Source organism: Gambusia affinis, linkage group LG17 (genome assembly GCF_019740435.1).
Source record: "Gambusia affinis linkage group LG17, SWU_Gaff_1.0, whole genome shotgun sequence".
Taxonomy (NCBI): Eukaryota; Metazoa; Chordata; class Actinopteri; order Cyprinodontiformes; family Poeciliidae; genus Gambusia; species Gambusia affinis.
The window spans coordinates 16,559,709-16,584,173 of NC_057884.1; the positions used below are offsets into that span (position 1 = coordinate 16,559,709).

Below are 24,465 nucleotides of genomic sequence, written 5' to 3' on the forward strand. Positions count from 1 at the left end.
CAACGGAGGAGAAGAAACGGGAGGACCTGATGAAAGGAGCCGAGTGGGAAAATGCACCCACTGACCCTAAGTGCACTAACAGAACTGGAAGATAACAGAGAAAACACAAAACCAAATTGTTTTAAAGTTTGTTTTTCCTTTCTTTCCTTACATTTTTGCCATAGTTTTATAAATTTCTTTCCTTTTTGTTGGTTAAATTTTAAAATACAAAAATTCAACTGATCCTCACCCCCACCACATTGCCCTCCTCCTCCTCCTCTCTGTGCTGCCATAATTTAAGGGGCTGAAAGGCATGGTGAGCGGAGAAAGAGAAGAGTAGAGAGCGGAGAAAAAGGGGAGACCCTGCAGATGAGGGCCTTCCTTCACGGACGTGGCACAGATGTGAGGGTGTTTTTTGTGAAATGAGCTGGGGAGGGGCAGTGATAGGCTAATTTGAGTAGAATAAAGACAGGGCACTTTTCATATGCAGAGCACCACTTTGATGTGCGGCTGATGAAAGCTGGTAGGAGCGCAGAAAAGAGGGTGATGGAGGGCTTCTTTGTCCCGTAACAAGAAGGCATCTGCTCTCTGCTGCCCCGCTCTTTTTGGCAACATAGAGCGTCCCATAATGGGACGGCCCAATAAAAAAGTGTCTGCGGAGCACCTTAGAATACTGAACGCAGAAAAAAAAGACTGTTGCTTTGGTCTGCCTTATTAGCATCCCCATTTTTGTACTAAGCCAACATGTATTTGACTGAAAATCTCTCATAATACACTAAGAATACATATAGAGCATACGTTTGCACTAAATTAGAAAAATAAATTGATACATATTTTTTACTAGTTATTCAAAGAAGTTTTTTTTTCTCTCATGGCCACAAGTGAAGTTATTATTAAGCTCAGCCAAGATCAGTATTTAAACCACAAGCATTGAAAGTATTACAGTAAAAAAGAATTGTGTTACATAGTTTTCTTCTCAGTTGCAGAAAAGAACAAACTACACACATGCACAAAAAAGCCCATTCAATTACAGCCATGTAGTCTCAGGGCAGCTGCAGGTATATCAGTTTAAATGCAAGTATATCAGTTTAAAGTTGTAATGTTGGGCATCATCTACTTCAACTACCCTAACAACTTAAGATAAATCCAACTTGTATTAATGTTACAGACCTATATATTTTTACCTGGACATGTGTGCTGGAAAAGTAAAAATCATTTGCCTGAACTCCTTAAATATTTTTTTTTCTATATAAATATTTTGGTGGGAAAGTTTTCTTACTGTAGTTTACTGTACTGAAACCAAAACATTTACTTTCTAAATAGAGTCTCAGTTTTAAAATGCTTGGTGCAAAAGAGAAAAGGTCAGTTTTTTCAACCTGCCTGAAGCCAGGTCACTACACTTCCATGACGGAATATTGAAACTAAAGCATAACACAGTTAAACATTTTTGTGCTCCCCAATGTTGAAATTGTATTTTAGAGAAAGAAGACTTTGGGTGTGACTGAATGAAAAAAAAAAAAAAATCAATATTTGGTTGCTTTGCTCTAGGTGATCTTTGCCCTGAACCAGACATTATTGCAGCAGGAGTCACTCAGAGCAGGAAGCCTTCGGGTCCCATACACAACCGAGGACCTAATCAGACACTACAACTGTGGGGATCTCAATTCCATCATCTTCAATCATGACACATCACAGGTCTGTCCAGTGAATCTCATAACTTGTGCTACCTTTCTACTTATAACACCCTGCTTAATGCATTTAACATTTTCACCTGTCAACATGTAGTTCATCTTACTGACATGGGCTTTATCCTTGCTTTCTTTTCAGTTCAATTCAAAGTTCAAAAATCTCTATTTTTTAATCTTTATGAAATGAATGGTGTTTTTTATTCACTGTCAAAGGTGCCTAACTTCAACAATGTGACCCTGCGACCAAGCGAGCAGGTGACTGCCCAGGAAATCGATGCCTACTTCCGACAGGAGCTCATTTACAAGAGGAATGAGAGGATGGGCAAGAGAGTGAAAGCCCTGCTGGAGGAACACCCAGACAAGAGCTTCTTCTTTGCCTTTGGTGCAGGTTGGTCTTTTATTATTATATAAACTAATATGGAGTCAAAATGTGATCACACAAGTGAATGGACTGCAGTGGCTGCTTTTGAGACATTACTCGATATAAAATTAGACCTATCCAACATTAGAGGAGAAATGTGGTATTCACAGTATTTCTCTTTTACTGCACTTTTAACCTTCAGTGTCTCCAAGAAGTGCCAAGTCTGGACATTTAAAATCAAATGGGTTAGATGAACTGATCAGTGATAAATGTGAACACCATCTACATAAACACCTTATCACAATTATTAGAACTGGCAAAAAGTTTAAAGTTTTTACATCTTGTTCTAGAACTGACATTGATTTTTGTAAACCTCCCTTCAGACCCATCTCCTAATATACATTAGTAAACAGTGGAAAGATTTCCCAGTAGAACTGATAATGATATAACTGCAAAGGGTGGGGCCAACATCATGTTAAGCCCTACAGATTAGGAATACAAAGCCAGGTCTGTGAAGGTAAGTCACCCAATGGTTTTAGCAATATAAATTATGTCAAACATGCCCCATCTCATTTATTTCTGTATCAGTTTGAATATTTTAAGAACATATTGGATATGTTTCTGTAAACAAGAACAGTTTTTGCCACTTCAGGATAAAAATTTTGCACATAAAGTGCAAAATTATAAATTATAGTTTCACTCTACATCCTCATAAAATGATTTGTTTTAACTTCATGCATTACTATAAAAAGAAGTAAAGCGTGGCTTGTTCCCATTTCAAATAAGTAAAAAATAGCTACATTATTTTATGCATAGTTGACAAATAAAATGTGTTTTTACAAAACCTAAAAATATCTAAGCATGATATAGTGCTAACTTAATTCTGGACAAAAATTGATTGTTAAATTTAAACTTAATTTATAGAGAGTTAGATTTAAATGTATTATGATAAAAAGTAGCTTAAGGTTTGGATCCCAATCTTTTTTAGTTCTTTATCCAAATACTTTAATCAGATCATTTTCTAAGAAATTAGAGGATATTTAGGTTTTATCAGTTAGAAATACCAGCCGAATTCTTTAAACTCTTCTGTCAGTATTCCTGTAGCAGTCTCAGATATTTAAGTCAAGAGACTCAAATCTGATACAGTTTTCCTCTAAATCACAGCTGTGTATCTGTCATTCAGATCCACTACCTTCTGTGGATTCTATTCATTATCTCTGGTTAGAAACTTTATATCTTTGGCAAGCAGCCTTTTTTCCTAGTGGCTTTGTGTGAGACCTTTGACTGACTAATTAAAGCATCCATCCCACCGAATACAGCAGTCAGGCATTGGTACTTGACAATGACTTACTATTACTTACTGAAATTTGTATTTATTCTACAAAATGTGTAACAGTTATCAAAATATTTTGATATAAAAACTAAGTGTTGAATTATTTTCCCTGAGGAATAATTGTGTTCAAAAGTTGGATTATCAGGCATACCTCTGAAAGGGCAAACAACTGTTTGCAAAGTACATCTTATGTGAACTACACAGAATAAATAATGGTTTTTGCAGGTTCTGCTATTTTAGAAGAGGGTATCACGTTCTAGTGGCAAAAAACAAAATTAGAATTTTCCTGCAATGATATCATCATATTTATTATCTTTCCCTGGTCATTTCCAAGCAGAAAATCAATGGGATTTTTGCAGAAAGAGAGACCTTCACAGTCTGCTGCTCTCTGAACTGGCAGGAAACAGCTGAAGAAAAGCAGGCACACACACAGATACACGCACGCACACACAAGTCCTAACAAGGAGTATATTTCACAGTGTGTCCCTTAGGAGGTGCCTTTACAAGGGCTTGGTCTCTAAAGGTGTGTGGTTTGGTGTGTGTTTGCAGGCGTGTGTGCGTGTGTGTGTGTGTGTGAGAGCTGCTGAGTGAAACTGATACGGCCAATCAGCCCAGAAGCACTAGTCGTAGACATACAGGGGGCAGGTTAGGTCGACATGTACAAGCAATGGGATGGGGCACATTAGAGTGCTCACACACACGCAGCACACAGACACACTGAGAACACACACACATATACTTACACACAGAAACCCCAGCCAGAAGTCATTTCCAAAACCAACCTGGCTAAAATGTGTCCTTAATTATATCTAGAAGGGTCAAAGGACACACGCATACATACACATAATACAATAGAGCCCATTATTTCAGCATACTCACTTTTCTGTTGCCATCAGCTGTGAAACGTATCAGTCACCATCTCTTGTTCAGTTTAATTAGTACAAAAGGATGCCTCAACAGATTAAAGCCACTCTCTACAATGCATTTTCAAGCTTATGCTAATCCATAATTAGCTGAAATGTACTCAACATCGGACTCCACATTTGAGTCAGTGGAATTTGGAGTTGTGTTGCTTAAGGACCAGCGGCATATGGAGCATATTTCTCTTCCCAACTAATGATCCAGTCAGTGTGGAGAAGCTGCCAAAGCATATTGACTGATGCTCCGTGGAAAATAAGTGGAGGCTTTCATTTTTGCCTGCAGTAAGCTTTATTGCCACAACAACTCAACAAAACAGTTTGTAAATGATAATTTACTTCTGGACAAAGTGTGCAGTTTCATACTGACCAGACTTTGCCAAAGAAAACTAAATATATAAATAGGTCTGGATGTCCTGCTTATCTGTGTTTATGGAACTTGACCCCAATGCCTGCAGTTTTTATGCAATAGTAATTTCTGTTTTCTTTTCATATATTTTCATTACATGCCACTACTAAAAAAAGAAAGAGTCCCACTGAATACATAAAACAAGTTATCTACTGTCAGCCAGCTGTGCTATGCTCTCTTTTGATCAAAATTTCAGGGTTTGCTATTTTACGACAAAAATGTTGGAACATGTTTTGGAAGAAAGAGACCACAATGCTTGCCTTTGATATTATTTCATTTGTGTATTTATGTTTATTGAGCCTGTGTTTAACCATTGATATCCAGATTAAGGGACACAGCACTCATCATAATGGGCAAGACAAATAGACAATAACAAACACAGACCCTATAAGTATATAGAGTGCAAACAAGTTGACAATAAAATGCAGTCCTTATTATTACAGTAACTATTTAAAATTTTAAATACAACACAGTTAAAAGTATCGCTGTTGTGTCTTTCTTAAAATGAAACTGATATTGGAGAAAAAAAACAACTGACTTTTAGATTTTTCTAACCCTTCATCATAAATTGTGTTATGAAACATTACAGGCAACTTGAATAGCACCTAAACTTATGTTGCACTCCTACCATCTTGCTGACCAAGATGATCACCAGCAGTGATCTTACTTCTTTGCGTGAATCTTAGTATGGTTTGTGTCTCTATTTGAAAGTTATAAGGGCTGCACAATATTAGAAAATCTTGGACTGGGAATAATACTGGTAAATATTGTTATGACAATATCAGTTGCCATATGTGTATTTTTTTGTTCTCCTCTCTTTCTCATCTGTTCTTCCATCACTCTGTCATCTTTAGCATTTTGGGCAACATAATTAGTGTCCAGTGTGGACATCCTGAAATAAACATAAACTAGTTTATATTGGAACTCAGTTTTAAGGTGAACTACTAACATTAATTATTTAATTTCAACCCAGGTGAACTTGAATTATGATGTAGTTCTTGTCAATGGTCCACTGATAGAATATTGTATGAGGGCAAAATACAGAAAACTGATAGAATTTTCTGTATCACGTTAGAACCATTATTACTAACCTGGACTGTGATTGTGTTATAATCACATTCTCTTCTATACCCTGTGACTGTGGAGTAGAGAATGAGTGTGTTTACATATTGGTGAAGTTGATTTAAAATCCAGTTTAAAAGTGTGAATGCATTCATGTTTTGACTGAATATGCTTAGCACACCATGCTTCTCCTAAAAACTCTGCTCCAAAACCACAAATTTAAATGTTTGCGGCAGCGTAATTGCCAGTGTGGCTGACATGCTGTAACAGTTTCTATGCACTGAAATGTTTGAGTCGTTTCACAGACAATTAGGGTTTGCCTTTGGATCTTCCTCTATTTGGCTTGGTTGGAGCTCTCTAAAGTGAATACTTCTTGGTTGGTGAGCTGTTTAGTGCTTCGGGTCGACTGTAGCAGATGGATGTCTTGGACTTTGACCTGGCTCTAGGCAGAAGATGACATGAAATTTTGCAGAGCTCCCTGACTTCTGGTGTGTAACTCTGCACAGGAGAGTGGGAAAATACTAACCTAAAATGTGAAATATCAAGCCACATAGGCATGACCATAATTAAAATAAAAACTATAGTACAAGTGAAAAAAAAATAATAAAAAATTTGGAGGGGTTTGGAACTAAAAAATAATGCTTGCCAGAAGAAAAAAACAAAACAAAACAAAATATCAAACTATGTGTTTTGTAACAGTAGTATGCTTCAGAGGAATTTCCTTGGAAGAGCACCATAAAGTGAAACATGGAAATTAAGTGTTGTCCCTAGTTACGCACATTTTTCTAATACTATGTTGGATAATCCCATTAAAATACAAGTACTATGCATTTTTTATTTATTTTTAAGCTGTGTTAAAATTCCCCTTTTTGTCATTGGTAATTTAATATAAGTAATACATCCCACTCTAAATTATTCTTTTACCTTAAAAACATACGTTCACACTGAAAATGTGCGACTGTTCTCTATGAAAAAGTGAGGATTTTTTGAAGTTGTGACATCAAAAAACCAGTAGATTACAATCCTTTTATTTTCTAAACATTTTTAATTATTGTAGTATATATGGAATAATATTTTCTTGTCCGTATTTAATAACAAGATACATTATGAAAACAGTTATGAAGATAATTTATTTTTTGTGTTGAGATAAACATATGAGATTGATTTTCACTTGCTTTATTTCCACTGATACAATACTGTACATTCCAAAAGTACAACAGCTATATATTTATCTTAATCTATGCAATATAAGTGTATCATCAATCTTAGGATAAGAAAAATAGATTTCAGGTAAAATATGTACACAGAGCAATGCAAAAACCAACACCGGCATAGAAACTCTGGAAACAACTTTTTAGAACACCTTACAGTCACCTTTTATTTGCTTTTATTTAAACAGGCTTGAAATAAATGTACATCTTTGGATTTCTTTTTGAATGTTTAAATCTTATAATATTAATTCACAACTGGAATTATTTTAAATAATTTGAGGTTTTTTTTTTTTGTTTTTTTTTGCTTTCTGGTCATAAGTCAGTAGGATTTCCAAGACTTTGGGGATATCATGCAGCATTTTGAATATTCGTGAACAGCTGGTAGAGTCAGTTTCTTAGACCAGTGAACATACATATTTAAAAAAATAAGCAAACTATGATGCATTAGCATCTTGTCTTCATTGTATGCAAGACAGTCATAATTTAATAAATAGACATTCTTAATTAAATTTCCAAACATAATTTCCAGTCTGAATTTGCTTCATTCCTGGCCCAAATCCCTCCTGTCTGTAGCTGTTGTGCTCCGTCTCTCTCATGTTTTTTTTCTTTCCCAGATGGTGTGAAACTCTAAAAAAGTGCTGTTTTTCCGCAGCACCTCACCCTCATAAACAGCCAGTTTACAACTGTTTGGGGTAGTCGCTGACACGAGTACACACATGTCACCCAGCTCCATTAAAATGCAGACCAGACCCACCACACACACATACACACTGGGTGGGGAAACAGCGACAGGCAGGGACTCAAGTGTCTGCCAAACCTGGATTGCCTCCCAGATTTAAGTTTGAATAACACCTCTATGTTGGAATGTTTTATTTCAAAAGACTTATTTAACTTTTATTACTGTAGCAAAGGGAATTTTTGCCACTGGAGTACAATCCATTTTGTTGCTACTCTCCTTTTTTATCTGTTTTTGTGCCACCTAATGGCAAATTGCAAATTTTATTGGGTTTTTGTTATAGACCAATGTAGAGCTCCACATGCACATTTGCAAGTTGGAAAACAATTTAAAAATAAATATTTGCATAATTATTATTAAGCCCCTTTTAATTTGACATACCAAATAAAATCCAATACAACCAACTGCCCTAAAAAGTCAGCTATTAGCTACCAGAGTCCAGCAGTGTGAAATTTAATGTCAGTATAAATACAGGCCTATGACTTTGGTTAGACAACATTAGTGAACAAACAGCATCTTGAAGACCAAGAAACAAACTAGACAGGTCAGGGATAAAGTTGTAGGAAGGTTTAAAGCAACCAGAGTTCATTTATCTAGCAACATCCTGAGCTTTGAAGATTTCTCAGTCACTATTCAATCAATCATCAGTAAATTGAAAGACGTTAACAAAACTGCAAACCTACCAAGACATGGCCATTCACCTTATTCGTCTTTTTGGGCAAGGAAAGTGTTAATTCCAGGACCACCCAATAACTCAAGTGAACAAATCTACAGTCAATGATACAGTCAAAGCAAAAATGCAATAGTCTGGATGAAAGCCCTGGTCCAGTCCTTTTCCAGACCTAAATTCCATTAATTGTGAGATTTGAAAATGTGTTTTTAAGAAACTCTTTGAATGAACTCGATCAGTCCCTAGATGTGTAAAGCTAGTGAAAACATAACTATTTTACAATTATTTACCCAAGGGTAATAACTGTCCAAGGTATAAGAGGCATGAAGGGTTTTGCAAGGTACATGTGTATATATATATATATATATATATATATATATATATATATATATATATATATATATATATATATATATATATTGTATGTAATCCAGTGTGAAAAGAATAGAGAAGCTGATTTGTTTTTCTTCTGGAGTCTTTCATCTTAGTTTTAGTCATATTCACAATCCCAAATGCAGCTCAGATAAAGCTGAAAAACTTTGACCAGAAAGATAAGAAGTCAGGAGCATCTGTAATGTGTCATCAGCCTACCGCTTCCCCTTTAAAGAGGGATAAAAGGAAGATAAACCTGTCAGCCACTTTGGATAACTAACTGCCTGTAAACTCCTGAGTGAAAAGCTCCTAAATATATACATTTCTCTGCTCTCATATGGTTTGAGGCCCCAGTGTCTGTTCTCAAAAGACATATTTCATACAGCCCACACTTCTTCTCTCAGTTGTCACAACATCTTGTTGTGATTTATTGAAAGAGTTGAACTCCTCACCCCTGACCCTATTCAAACCCAGCAGTATTTCCTCATCCACCTGGAACATGCTCTTTATGTGCCTGCCCAGAGGCCAAACTTTCATTTGGACCAGAAATACCAAGCTACTATATGAAAGGGAAAAGGAGAAGGAAAATTATATATTAAGCAGGAGAGCAGCCGTCCATCTATTGATGATTTGAAATGGGGCTTGTTATGAAGAGGTTGTCCTCTTTTATTTTGAGGATGAAACATAAAGTGGACTGATGTTCTGCCTGGAGGGGAAGGAGATACGAAGAAATATATTATCCCTTAGTTCCCTGATACTTAAATATTTGTGCTTTTATGGAGGTTCATTCACATATCCAATTTTATTGTTTCATAAAGTATTATGTATATTTCATGAGATGCATTTGTTTTGTTTTCCATTCCCCAAATTAAGTGCATATATACATTAAGTCAACCATAGAAAAATTATTAAGTCCAGTTTCACTTTTGGTCTATTCAGTCCATTCCAGTAAAATCAAATCATTAAGTCAGATTCAGATATAATTATACACAGTCGAATTCAATCCGAGGTATAATGTGATGCTATACAGTTCAACTGTTCATTTATTGTCTGTTCGTAAAAACAGGAGGGACTCAGCTGACTGAGTTGTGGACTTTATAGAATTCACTTTTCTTGAACATGTATGTGATGTTAATAGAGAGGAACAAATTGTTTTCAACAGGAATAAACCTATTTGGCAATCTGGCTCCATATAAGCTACAACCTGCCATGACCAACTGAAGATTGGGAGAAGAGAAAATGCTGAGATAAAATACAAGAGGACTGAGACAGGGCTACTTCTAACTTAAAGTCCACAAACAAAATGGCAGCAATAGCTTTCTTGATGGTTTTGTTCAGAAAAGACACAACTAAACTCTGAAACATCGAGTCAGGAGTTATGTTTTTTAACAGAAACACACACAAACCCAATGTCAGCTGTAGCTACAATAATGGCTTTATGTAAGAGTACATATGTAATGGTAGCAATAACTCTATGAATGAATCCTTCCAGGAAAGAGGCATCGAAACTCAAAAAATAGGACAAGTGTACCTTCTACTGTATGGAAAGTCTATTGTTGCACTGTAAATGGTTTTATAAAACCTCCTAAAACTCAACATATTACTCTAACCACCCATGAACAATGACTTTGATTTCATTGACTGTTTGGACAGAACACAAAAACTGTCTGGATTTAACTCCATTTTCATTCCATCTCAGATTACTGCTGTGAGATTTCAAACTCATTTGCAGTCATATTGTGCCTGCATAGTGTAGGAAATTAGACGTTTTATTACTCTGGCAAACATCTGGATTCAGAAGTCAAAGTTTGGGAGTGTACAGTCAAATCACTGAAACAACACCTGAAGTTGGAAATCTGTGGTAATTGGTGTAAAGCAAAGTGACGGCTGCATAATGTCTCATTTGACATCTGATGCTTTGGGAAGAACATGTTGCTACAGTGTTTTGTACTTGCTGGTAGGTAATGATTTGGTTTGGTATGGCATCATGATTAAATTATGAACGGTCTTTTGAGATGATTGCAACACGTCATTAAAACAATGCAGCTTTCTCTTCTTTAAAGCTTTTTCAGACACTTAGGTTGTTTAGAAATGACCACTTTCCACCATGATATTAATATATTTGCACCACGGAATACGTTGGATGGATTTGTTTAGTGGGCAAATAAAGAGAACTGATGAGAAACATATTTGGGATAACACATGGTTAACTGACAAAGGTAGTTTTCTAACAGCAAAATCTGCCTGGTGAATAAGAAAATCATTGACAGAACACTAAATAGGGGTAGATTGACCATCAAAAACAGAGCCTGTGGGAATTTACAAGACTCCTTTGTAAGGATCTGCTTTTACTTATGACCTAGACCTAAAACACAGATGATATCCAGGCCTTCTGGGACGACAACAAGATTGCTTGCAGATTAATCAAACTAAACAGGCACAAAATTGCTCTCTAAGCCACATGTTTTAGATGGAAGCGCTGTGTGGAATGCAGCGCTTTTTAAAAAAGTGAGAGGGCATCCGACTCCCATTGCTATCCTTTTTACTGGATGGAGACAGTTGACAGGCTGAGGAGGAACTCGCAGCAGGATCTGAGACCTGCAGAGAAATGCATGTTATTTTAAAGGAAGACATTTCTTTCAGCATTAAACTGCAGAAATGCATTCAAACACATCATATAAAGAAAAACAAAAACTAAACAAGAGTTATTATCATCAAGAAATTTGCAACTGACAACCTTATCCTTATTTAAATGATGCCAAAAATTGATTTTGGTAAAGATTTGTGAAGCATTATTTACTTGCCTCAGAATAACCATCATTTGTACCCCTGCCCTGTCTGTGTTGTGTTTGCTACCCAGACCCATTTGACAAATTGATATCTTGGCTCATGACCCCTCTAAACATTTCTTTGCTGGCTTGTAGACTACATTGTGTCTGTGTAGCGTCGCCAGCTCAAACAAATATTCAAGCTGTTTTATTTGGGTTTAAAGATGTGAGATTAGCCAGCAGACACAAGCAAAGATAAGAAACGGCATTTGAAAAGCCAAAAATAATGATGTGCACCAAAAATGTGTTATTCTACATTTCTCCCCCGTTAATCATCCTAGAGCCAACTACCATCATTTCTACTCATGTGTATAGATGGTTAATCACCTATTGACAGGGTAATCCTGATGTTATAACTGTACATACTGAAGGTATAAGAACATGGTCTTTGTTTGTAGAGCATGACTTGCTCAGTATTACGCCTGCTATAGAGCAACACAAGAGTCAAGATTTATTTTTCTTCGGCATGAACACATGGTATGTTATGAAGCTAATCAAACTTTAGTGTGAGTTACAAACCTTGTTGCCAATGGAATCCATGCCTACAGGCATAATTCATCTGTGCCAGTTTATTTTGTATTTTAAATAATTCTGAATGTGAATTTGTCCTACATGAAAAATGAATATCATATGATTAAGCTTGTTCTCCATTAGTGTTTTTACTTGTGTGTTTTGAAGCACTCAGCAAAGACATGCAAGGCAATCCATCACATCAAACTATGCATTGCTGTGGAAAGATTTTTGCCTCTCTATGTGTTTCCTCTGTTTAATTTTCTCAATAAAGATATGTAAATGATTTTACCCCAGTAAATACACGTTTTTAAAAACTGTATTTGGTATCTGTTAATGTTAGCTTTGTCTCTTTTTAAAATTAGTTTGATAATGTGAGACACTTAAGCTTTGCATAAATCCCATTATCACTTATTTAGGGTGAAAGGTGAGATGTAGATGCAGAGTTCTGATTTAAAGTAAAAGCAACTAGAGAAACCCATATCTTTAGAATGAAACATTTTCATTTTTCACAGTACAAATATCAGTGTAAAGTACAACAAAACATAGATTATCAGCAAATTGACAAAGTGATGCATTTCCTACCACGCACATTTGAATACTGTTAGTGCAAAACTTTGCTGTGATTTTTAAAACATGGCATCACATAATGTAGCCTTACAGCTTTTGGCTAAAACTAGGTGTACAGCATATTTTGTAGGAATTGCCTTAGTTTTATTGACTGTCCCTCAGTGGATTTGCTGTAATTATTTTAGCGGCTAAGAGTTGGCAAAGATCTATTACAATACATCAGATTGGCTCACGTTTAATTGTCAAACTTGTCATACAGCAGTCATGTCTCAGCTGCTGTGTGTGTAGTCACAATAATTTCCTTGCAACAAACAGGAGAAAAAGCAAAGACCGCACTGACAGAGAGTGCAGAGTCTACTTTAGGCTGGCAGACTTTGGAGCCCTAACACGGCTCCAAAGTGCTGTGAGCCACCGCAAATTTTCCGTGTGAACTTATTTAAAAACAACCTCATACCACAGACCTCTCTCATGCTCCTTGTTTCTCATTTATTCTAAACAATGATTTTAAAGCACTTTCTTCAGCACACTTTCTCACTTTCTCTGCCATCTCATCAAAATGACAAACAGCTGAATGGCTCAGCATAACATTTATTAGTTTAGGAAGTAACTCGTCAATCATTTTGGTGTGATTTTAAGAAATATTTTGGCAATACCTGATGATTAAAGTTTAGAAACTATAACATTTTCTGGCACCAGTAACCTGCGTTTGCCTGTAATGCATTGTGTTAAACAATATAGTTTAGCTTAATTCTGTTTTGCAAGGAAAAAAATTGGCAATATACGCTCTCTGAATCCATAATATATTTCAAAAAGACAGATTTTAAAAAATACATTAGTCTGGAATATTTGTTTACATTCTCAGCTTTATGTAAATTGCAAACAAATAAAGGGTAAGATGAAAGACTTTATAGTTACAGATGTTATGCCACAAAAACGTATTTTTTGTGGCATGAACACAACATGAACAATGAGATGTTCATGTTGTGTTCCTTATTTTTGGGATTTATAATTGATGTAGCAAAGATTTATACAAAGAAATATGTTAGTTAGAATTATTGTAAGAAGTATAAATTAACAATGAAACCTTTTTAAGTTGCGTTTTGGATGGCTCATGGAAACATACTAAATAATCTTAACTGTTCATTTTTAAAGTTGGAGCCAAGATGCTCTTATCCTGTGTTATCAAAGTTTGTCATCTGAGAACTTAGCATTCCTTTGCTTGTTTTGGTATCCTGATTGTCTCTACTCCTGTTTTTTCCTGTCTTGAGTTTAGAAATCTGTGTTCATCTTATCCCGTCCGTGTTTATGGGTTTATCTTTATTCTGTCTGCTGCTTTTTTCACCCTCTTGCCTGCCTTCTTAGTGCTTCTCAGATTTTCCATCTGCTTTCAAAATGGAGCAAATGGAGATTGGTATCAATATTATAAAAAGGCAATACCCTATTGAGGGTGGCCAGTTTCTGAGTCACGGTCTGCTTGAGAAAAATATACTGAAAGATAGTTTTGGTGTTGGTTGAAATATTATCATTCCTTAGAATAAAGAATCCTTATTTTGTGGAACTGAGCCATAAATTTTGTGTGCTTTTTGTAATCAGTACAGCTTATCTTTTAAACTCTCACAGTCATGACAAAGCCATATTTTATTGGGACTTATGCTTATCATTGTCATCTTACTTACAAAACCGTGTCCTGTTTATGTTGGTGTTTCAAAAACAGTTTTACTACAGCTTAGGCAGTGGCCTGGTTGAACTTCTACATCCTTACACATATATTAAGTGAATTTAGAATTCTGAGGACTCTTAAATGAAGACCAAAATGACAAGTTACATCATCATAATTGGGTTCCAGGCAAATCCTGTTACTTTCTACAAGATTTGTTCACATTCTGTTTAGTTGTAAAGACTTTTGGTGCCCGTAATAGCAAACATGTGCTGCCCTTGTTGCAGTCTATAGAGAACAAGTTGACATTTTTACCCAAATGGAGGACAAATGCAAGATGAAACGACTCTACGTACTCTTGAACAGGGATTGAATTGTGGCTTTTGCATCTTATTATGAAAAAATTGCTTTTTGGCTCCTTTCTCAATCTGCCCTGATCCTTGGTTATCTGAAACATTAGGCTACATATGCATTTGTGAGTGTGTGTGTGTGTGTGTTTTGGCCTAGTCTGAATTAGCTCAAAAACTATTTCATGTGGTATTGCAGTATTTTGAAAACATGTTTGTATTCTATTGAGGATTAATCCAGGTGCAACACTATGTCCTGCAGTCTCTGTGTGTTCAAGCAAGAGATTATTCTCAGAAATCTAAAACTTGCATGTTTTCCTCTGTTCACTGGAAGTCATTAAGCAGGTTTTTATGTCTGGCACTACAACTATTGTAAAACAATAAACTCTTCAAGACACTGCTTACAAGTTTCCCTCCTGCTCCTCCTCATGGCTACGTAAGAAGTCCGGGGTTTCTCGTTGTCAGCACTATATATTTCAACCCCACTCTAAATACATTCACTACATACATACTTTTATTTACAATGGATGGCCATGGCATTGTTTTTATTCGTAGCATTGTTTGTTATAGTTGCTTGGGTAGAAATACCAAGAGCCAGTTTTATACATTTGTAATAAATAATTCTCTTGACATGTGGGCAGTCATGCTACTTTGATGACCAAGCCACATCTCTGCGTTTAGTGTCACTCTATATGGATAAGCTTGAGAATTTTCTGGCCAAATATGAACTATTTGTAAGAGATATAAAGTGAAGTTGTACATAGATATATCACCCCATATCACTGTTTTCTGCAGGTTTGTGTTCTTTTCAAACAATCTCCAAAATGATTATTGATGATGGTTATGTTTATTATTTGAAGGAATTATGTGCCCATCAAGTACAAATTTCTAGACAGAGCTGGCCTTGTTTAATAAACACAATGAAAGCTGTGTTGTTTTTGTGCCAGTGAATAACCAGTAATTTTCCTCATATTTGTCTTTGTCATGACTGTCACTTTTATGGATGGTTGACTCTCTGTGACAGTTGAACACCCTGAGGTTTTACTTGGCTGTTACAAGCCAGTGTTGGGGTTTTCCAGGAAAAAAATAAAAAAATGCTTCGTTACATAATTTCTGAAATATTGGATCACAAATGTCTCTGTCTTTTTTTTGTTTTGTTTTGACAATAGCTTACATAAGCTTAATTTGTCTTTTTATGCTCTGCAGCACGGTGACACCTTATGGTTATCTCAATAGAGGGTTTCTTTTTGTGGACAGAGGTGATGACTACAGGCTGCTGAAGTCTACTAACTAGCAGAACATAATGTGTACATAAACAGCAAGAAAAGCCTGTATGGGGTGGAAAGGCCTCAGTACTGACTATAGCGTTTGTTTATCCAGCATGCTGTAATGTTATGAGAACTGCTGCTCTGGCCTTGGTTTCAAGCTGTAGTGTAAATATTGAAGAGTATGGAAAAAGAACACTATTTAAGACGTTCCATATGTTCTAATAATATGAGCCTCTGATTGCAGCAATTCCACATCTTCCTGACTAGAAGAACCTCTGTGGTTCTCCTCTTGCACAGCTCTGAGTACAGGTGTGAGGAGTTGTAAAACATAGTTTGCTCAATTTAAAGACAGACAAGGTGTGTTTGACTTTACTCTTGAACCTGTACAATCTGCAATGTAATCTCAGATAAAGCCAGTGGATGAACTGAGATCGTTTCTAGGCATATGATGTTTTTTTAATATGTTCTCCAACATCATCATGAGCCAGTATGTTTGTTTTTTGTTTAATGTCTTTTAGTCTTAATGGCATTCCTCTGTAGTGTTTGAGTTGAAACAATTATCTTAGATGAGCATATGATACCACGCTGTCTAAAATGAATTGTAATATTGGAACTTTAATATTTTGAGCTTTTAGTAGTCCCGTTAAAAGATTTTTTAAAGACTGGTTTGCAACTTCTTAAATTTTCTTGCACTGCTAAATTGCCTTGCTTATTTATGACTAATCCACACCTATAGGTATTTTCTAAAACAACAGTTGCCTCTAAAATATATTTGACTTAATCAGTGATTAGCTTGCAGTATTAAAGACAATGAAGATAAAGACTTTCTCAAACCATAGTGTGTTGGTGTAAAACTTATTTATAGGTTGTTTTTTTTTCCTTTTTTGGCCTGCTTTCAAAGATGTCGCGTTAGAGGAAATTGGACCAAGCAACACATGACCTAATCTGTGCCTCTCTTACTAAGTGGTCCATTTCATGTTTCTGGATGGAGAGAGTCCACGGTGAATGAAGGCTTTCAGGTCTGTCTCGTATCTTTATCTCCACCATCTCCCTTCTCTTGGTGCAACTTAAAAGGCATACAGTGAACATATTGTGCATTGGTGCAAATATCCCTGGCCAATTTCATCGATTTAAGATGTATGAAATAAGCCTAAGTAAATAATCAGTGGAAATACATGTCAGATGTTCCTCTGGATTACTCCAGATGTGGACGCCCAAAACTGCACGGGGCTGTAAATTGCAGGGCTGCAGGTCTGTTTCCAGTGAGAGGCTGTAAATAAATATCAAGTGCAAGTTAGGCCATGGGCCCAAAGCGGGGCCAGAGAAACACGTTTTTTAGCTTAAGGTGGAAAATTTCTGTAACTAATGCATTAAACTTCAGTTAAAAGAAATGCTTTGAGATTTCACATTAGATATTATTTGTTTTTTTCATTTTTATCTGCTGTCTGTTGGATGGTGTGAATTAATGAGTCTAAAAATGGCTCTGTAATGAAGCCGTATGTGAAACCAGCAGGGCACAATTTCAGTTAGCCACAGATTAGGAGCAAGGTACTGAAAATATTACATAAACTCTGTGAGAAAGTCATCTTGCATTAAAATAAATGCATATTATCTGTCTGAGAAAGTATTGTTAAATTCTAAATTTAGTATGTATAATGAATCTTATTTATACTTGGACTTTTAACAATTCATCAGTTTCTGTGAAACTAAAAAATATTTGAAGACTACAGCTATAGAACTCTTTCTGTAACGTCTTTTAGTTTCAAATGACCATTTAGGGACTTACTAAGTTTGAATTTGCTTGCTTTTGTGATTTCTTGGGCACATAAAACCCTCCCACTATTTTGGAATTATACATTGGATTCATTTATTTTAAAATTTGGTTTTTATTTTCAAAGATTTAAAAACCACTTATTTTCGCTGCTCTCCCACTAAAGATACTTTGTCATGGTGGACGTCCCGAAAATTTGCATATATGTGTATATTCATGTAGGCATGTTATTGTGTGTATACTAATGAGTCTCTGAAGTTTTGAAGTCCACAAAGCTTTCCATTCCCCTACATTGTGTCAAGCAGCACAATTTATCCCACCTCAGTCCTATGAATTAGACTTGTATAAATCTTGAGCTTGAATAGGAGTTAAGATGTTTCTAAATGAAAACAAGCTGTGAAACTTTGTCCCTTTGATTCATTCTGATCTCTATTTTTATTTGGGAGTTTGGTCTGGATTCAGCATATATACATCTTGTAGACTAATTCAAACTGATGAATATTTAAACAATGCACATTCATTCATATGTGAAAGCATTTTTTCCAAGTCATGGTGGCAGCAACATGGCACCTATAGTGCATCCAGGCTAGCTTGTTTCTATCGGTGGCTCTGGCCCAGATTAAAGTGCTGGGGTTCATTGTTTACACAGCTCCGTGGTGCCACGGCTGAGCAGGCCTAAACAATAGGCCACTGCTCCCTTTTGTCAGAATGAGAGGAAGAATGGAGACCTCTTGACATGGCAACCTGAAGCCTCAATGGCTCCACTTCACCTAGCTGAGAGGGTCACAGCGAGAAAGAGAGGACAGGCAAGTAGAGGGCATGGAAAAGATTAGTACGGTTGTGAATGGAGAGATCAAAATGGTTGGTGAAGAAAAGAAGAAGGAGTAGAGATAAGAACTCTAAATATAACCCTAACCTTCAAGTATTCTTGTTTTGTTTTTCAAAATAGGAGGCAAATTGTAGCTAATTGGACACAATAACCCACTGAAACTTTTTGTTTTATCATTTTCAAAGTAACAAAGACATGAACATTTAGAATCATGCCTTTTATTTTGTATTTATTGTGTTTATATTGGATTTGTTGCATGACTGTAACATCTCCTCTACCTTGGGTCCTTCCTGTCTCCTTCCATGTTACATTCTTGGAGTCTTGAGTCTTCCACACCTAATTGCTTTATTTCTGCTCTACTCTACTGTATTCTGGAGCCATTTATATCAAATGTCCTGCTTCTGTTAGGTTTAATGCATCACTGTTAATTTCTTGATTGCAGGTCACTTTCTTGGCAACAACACAGTAATCGATGTGCTTCGCCGCCAAGGATATGAGGTGGAACACACGCCTGCTGGGCAACCCATAAAGAGGTAACGGCACTGGTAGTAAGCAAGTTAAACACAACCACAAAGTGTCTCACAGAGATTTTATATGATAGACCAATGGAAAGTTTTCAGTTGCATTCAGGTCAGTACTTGGACAAGGCCATTCTAATGAATGGGAAATATTGTGTAACAAGCTCAATATTGCATGTTTAGGGTCACTGTCCGCTGTTTCCAGTCTGTTGCATTCTCTAATAGGTATTCTTCCTGGATTGCCCTCTATTCTGGCCCATTAATTTTCCCATCAACCTTTATGAGTTTCACTTATTCTGTTTTTTTAGTATAATTGTGCCAAGACATTGTTTCCTATATAAAAACAATACCTAAGGGTAATAACATTTTCATAATTGCATGATTGACTTTTTAAAATTCTAGTTGCCTACATGCGGTCTGCAACTATACAACAGTACATATTCCATTTTTCAAGATGAAAAATGGAATATGAACTGAATATATAAATAACTAACTTGAATTGACTAGTAAAAAATGAATAATTTTGTGTTTTGTCTTTTGCATAAAATCACAAATTGTTGAGGTGTTAGGAGAAAATAGTTAGTAGTATCTTTTTTCTGCCACTATTTTTTCAAGACTAGAATGCTGTATCCATTAAACATAGCAATCAGATCTTTTCTCCCGAGCTGTTTATTGTTTTTATGTTTAATTTTGACTAAAAAAGATATGTCTGTTCAGTTGTCTGCAGTCTGCAACTATACAAATAGATTTTGCTACAGTAAATAATGTATATTGTGATGCACTTTCTTCACATCCTCCATGCCCCCAAAGTATAACACTAATGAGTAAAGGTTGTCCCCTAATCGGACTGCATGATATTGTTGATGCAATGTTTACATTTCACTGTTTCAGCAGAAATAATTCCCATTGACAGCTCTCATTCTTTAAGGGATTTTGCATGTTGCTGACTGCTTCTGTGTTTTAGATTGCACAGCTGATAGGTCTGACAAATTCCCCAGTGGCCCACCAATGAAGCATTGTTGAAAAGTCCAAGCTATGTTTGGCTCGTACCTCCTGCTGCGAAGCATGTAGTGCAGCCAGTCAAGCATGGAGCACTGCGGGTGGCTATCTCACTTTCAATCTGTGTTCTTGTTCCTGTGTGTGTTCGAATGAATGAGTAAATCTACTTTCACACACAAGAGCCTGTATTTGATATGGGATTATGAGCCTGAAATGAACCAGCACCTGACCCATGTCACTGGGTTAACGCGAGTCCGAAAAATTTTACTGCTCTGTTTATGTGTAATAATGCAAATACAATGAAACTGAGCAATTTATTATGTAGATTGGAATGAAATAACATTTACATCATATCAGCTTTTGTAAAAGTTTGTAGGTGATAAGGATTGAGGAGAGTAGTTTAAGATAAATGCTTTCCACAGTTTGCTTTTTAAAGGGGACTTTAAAACGTTTTGTCTTTTGCAAAACGTTTTGCTCGTAACACATTAACTACTGACTTTGGATGACACCCCTGGACCACTTTAAGGCTAATTTACAGCGAGGACATCATTTGTAATATGTGCAGAATGTGTTTCTGCTTAAGTAAATGGGTTCTTCTTGAGGATGACAACATCTGGATGGCAGAACACACTGCTCCACAGTATGTGGATATCATTCAATGTTAAAGATGTGTCCACAGATGTGATAGTTATCATTGGTTATGTCCCAATGCTTCAACAGGACAAACATTTAGAAAGCAATGAGACATGTCCACAACTTGGCAAATGTTTAACCTGACAAAGATCCATGTAGAACTGAACAGCTACCAATAAATATTATGAAGATCAAGTGTGTAGGCTTCACTGCACGCATGCAAACTGTACAAAATGCTTTTAATTTGTATTTGCATACACTTGCACACACATATGCATGTGTATTTTCTGTCAAACTTGATCTTGTTTGTTATATTATCTCCTCACCCTTTTCTAATACTTCCAAAATTCATCTCTCCCCTCTTAAGTCTTGCTTTTCTCCTTCATCTTCATTTTGTCATGGCTGACTAAAATCTAAGAAAAGATGGGTGTGCCAACTTTTCAAAGATCCACATGTTCCCAGGAGGAAAAAGGAATATGTCTCTGATATTTGTTTTCCAGTGTTTGCAGTCTTTAACTGCAAAGAAGTGAAATGTAATTAAATATTTGTGAACCTATTCAAGGCTGATGGGTTGCAAAGAGAGTCAAAACAAGCAGAGAATAATCAAAGTGTATTAGGAACTTCTTCATAAAAGGCTTAAGACACATTTCCCATTTATTTTCTTCAACTTATTCAAGTGTTTGTGTCACTTAGGAGATCAAAACCATCAAAACCTGCTTCCCCAGCACTGGAGGGTCACCAGGATGACTTTTCTCTTCTGGAACCCTTCCTCCATGAGCTCCCACACAAAGAGGAGGATCAGGGAGTTCTCCTGGAAGAGGAACCACTACCCCACATGCTCCTTCCTGCAGACAGCCTGGATCTTCTAGAGAAAGCAGAGAAGAAGATGCTAAAGAAAAAGAGGCGGAACAAGCAAAAGAAACAACAAAATCGACATTTCAATGACCTCTGGGTACGCTTAGAAGAGAGGTAAGGAGACAGAAAGCTGAAAGATAAGATGACAACTTCATTTTGGACTTTTACAAACTGATTTAAAGGGTGAGAAAATGTATAGCATATAGCTTCTGTGGATTTTCAAAACAACAATTGGTGCATCGGTTTGAAATCATTTTAAAAAGGGGTCAAACTTATACGTGGAAGCTAGTGTCACTGTCCACAACAAAGCAAGTTTTATGCAGCCATAGACTAACAGGGTGCAGACCAAGTAAGGAACCTCTGCTTCCATCTATCCATCTGCCCATCCATTTAAAAAAAAAAAAAACCTTTAAAGTTGTTTAATCATCTCCTAAAAATAGAGTAATCCAAATACTGATCAAAAGCCTTGTATTAACATGACATTTATGCACGATAATTGTATATCAACTTCTGACCACAGCAGTATGGTTTATAATTGTAATAGTTGGAAATAGATGTTATAAACAAATGAAGATAAACACGTTACTTCATGTGAGAAGACCGTGGGGAACTTCCTGATGTGATGCTGGGGGCTCAAACAGTCACCATATCACCAAACAAACAGCCAACATATCAAATCTCATCCTCTTCATTTAGTTACAGAACACAAACATTAGATCCACGCTTCTCTGGAGCCGGTATCAGTGTCTTACATGTAAAAATAGCAAACTTGACAATTAAACCCGACTTGGTTCTCACCATAGCTCTAGGCAGGGACTAACCGCAGAACAAAACAAGCTCACCTTTTTGACAAAAAGTAGTTGCCGGCGATGTGAAAAAACATCTGTATGTTTTGTCACAGCAAGATTTGGTTTTCATTTTAGTTGTCAAAAAGGGTAAGACTCTGTTCTTCCATTTCCTAGAGTCATTTATCAGGAAGAACCATTTGTTCAGAGTGTCTCCATTTCCAGTCATTTGTCCTGGGGTCAACCAATACAGTCCACAATACATAGCACTTATGGGCCATTTAGAGTTTCCAGTTTCATCTGACATACACAAAGCTGGACTGTGTGAATTAAATACGACAACCCAAAGAAAGAAAACAAATACATGCAGAGGATGGAAACGAGATGTAAAGTGCTCTTTACATTATGTCAGTAGAAATTATTTTTCTTTCTTTATGCAAGACTCTGAATTTTAAATGGGAAAAGAAACAGACTGTTTGCTTATGCTTGCTACAAAGTGCACTCCTTATACATGTCTGTGTATTTTAATGTCTGAAAAGGAGAAATGGTCAGAGTTTACACACAGGCATGTTCACTGCAGAGCAGGGTCTTTCGTTGCATAGTTATGCAGTACAAGAACCTGGTTGCTTTGCTTTCCACAGTTTTGCTGGAAAGCCCACCAACATTTTTCAGAAGTGTGACATGATTTTTCATTTCAAACATGTGAGATTAAGCTTTAAAATTACTGTTTGTTGGTGTTTAAACCATGAAGCCAATTAGGACAAATCCTAATTTGTTCCCCTGTTGCTACAACTTCTTTCATTTTTCTGTTGTAAGAAAATGAGCGGGAAAACTAGTATTGTTACATTATATATTCATCTTGTTATCTTGTTATTTTCTCCTGCAGTTCCATGGTTCAGTCTCCGCCTCCTCCTTTGGTTCGTATCATCAACGGCTACATCACAGTGGAGCCACCAAACAAAGTCTACAGCCAGCACAACTACCATCACACCCAGTCTTCATCACCCATCACCTCCTTTCCCTACAGTTTACTTATTTTGCTCTTCACACTTATAGCTTTGGTATTTCAGAAAGGGTCTGTAGGCCTGTAGCAGGACATGAATTATTTTAGTAATAAAAGCAATAACGAGTTTAAATTCAGTCCAACACGAGGTCTAATTAGGACCTGAGGCCCACCAGAAAATGTTTTCCATGTAACTGTCAGGCTTGAGCAACCTGAGTTGGAACTGATGTCAATGGACTGATGCTCTGATAAAGATAAATAAATAAATAAAACATTATACATGTTTTTGTGGAACAATACAGGTTTGTTTTTTGTTACTTTGTGATGATAAAACTTTGCACAAAGAATGCAAAAGAAAATGCAAGTAAAAATAAAAAATCCAGAATATTTTCTTATGTCTCATTTGCGTTTTTGCCAGATGTTAGCTGCCCATTAGTGCTTGCAACATGCATATCATTCAGAGCATTCTTGAACATTAAAAATTCTTCTTAGACACAACTTGAACCATTTGTATTTAGTGTGCTTGTATGAGTTAGTGTGTTTATGCTGTGTTTGCTTGTGAGAGTGAGTTTGTCTGCTCTTATACGCCTTGTGTTTGCAACCAGAAGTGTTCTTCGCAACTTAATTTATTCTTTCATTTACAATCTCTTTGATGTTGTAAAATGTATTGGTTGGGGAAATTGTAGATAGTTTTTTTTATGCTACAGTTGTATTTTAGGGCTATAAAAAATATGAGAAACATTGTTTTTGTATGAATTGATAAATAAATGCGCATCATATTTCTTAAAGGACATCAGGAACTAACCACCACAGCCCATGTCATGTTTCACACTGAAATTAAAGTTGTGATATGGACAGATGATTGTATTGTATCTAATCTATCAGTGTTATTTCTTACTTTGATGTGTTTATTAGGTTTAAATTATTTAACTACATTAGCTTTCCTGTAAAGCATACAGAACATTTTCAGACCTTTTATAAATATTTTTGTTACTACAGTATCCATGTGTGTTTTTATATTTTCAAGATAATTACAGTGATAATATTGCAGTTATAATAAAGCCTGTCCACACATGTAGAACATGTACAGTGTAGTATTTTAGGACAGTCACATGTCATCTATGGAATATGATAATTGTAATAGTATCAACAAT

The 24,465-nt window shown here is 36.2% G+C and overlaps 1 protein-coding gene across 1 annotated transcript in view; it reads left to right on the forward strand.

Moving 5' to 3' along the window:
- trabd2a (TraB domain containing 2A) overlaps positions 1-24,168 on the forward strand; it is a 49,792-nt gene extending 25,624 nt beyond the window's left edge. Inside the window, exons 3-7 of the mRNA XM_044095813.1 lie at positions 1,528-1,674; positions 1,881-2,055; positions 18,961-19,051; positions 21,362-21,637; positions 23,195-24,168. Coding sequence (XP_043951748.1) covers positions 1,528-1,674; positions 1,881-2,055; positions 18,961-19,051; positions 21,362-21,637; positions 23,195-23,399 — 894 coding nt within the window. The 3' untranslated portion in view covers positions 23,400-24,168. The remainder of the gene's footprint in view (positions 1-1,527; positions 1,675-1,880; positions 2,056-18,960; positions 19,052-21,361; positions 21,638-23,194) is intronic.
- The last annotated feature ends 297 nt before the right edge of the window (positions 24,169-24,465 follow it).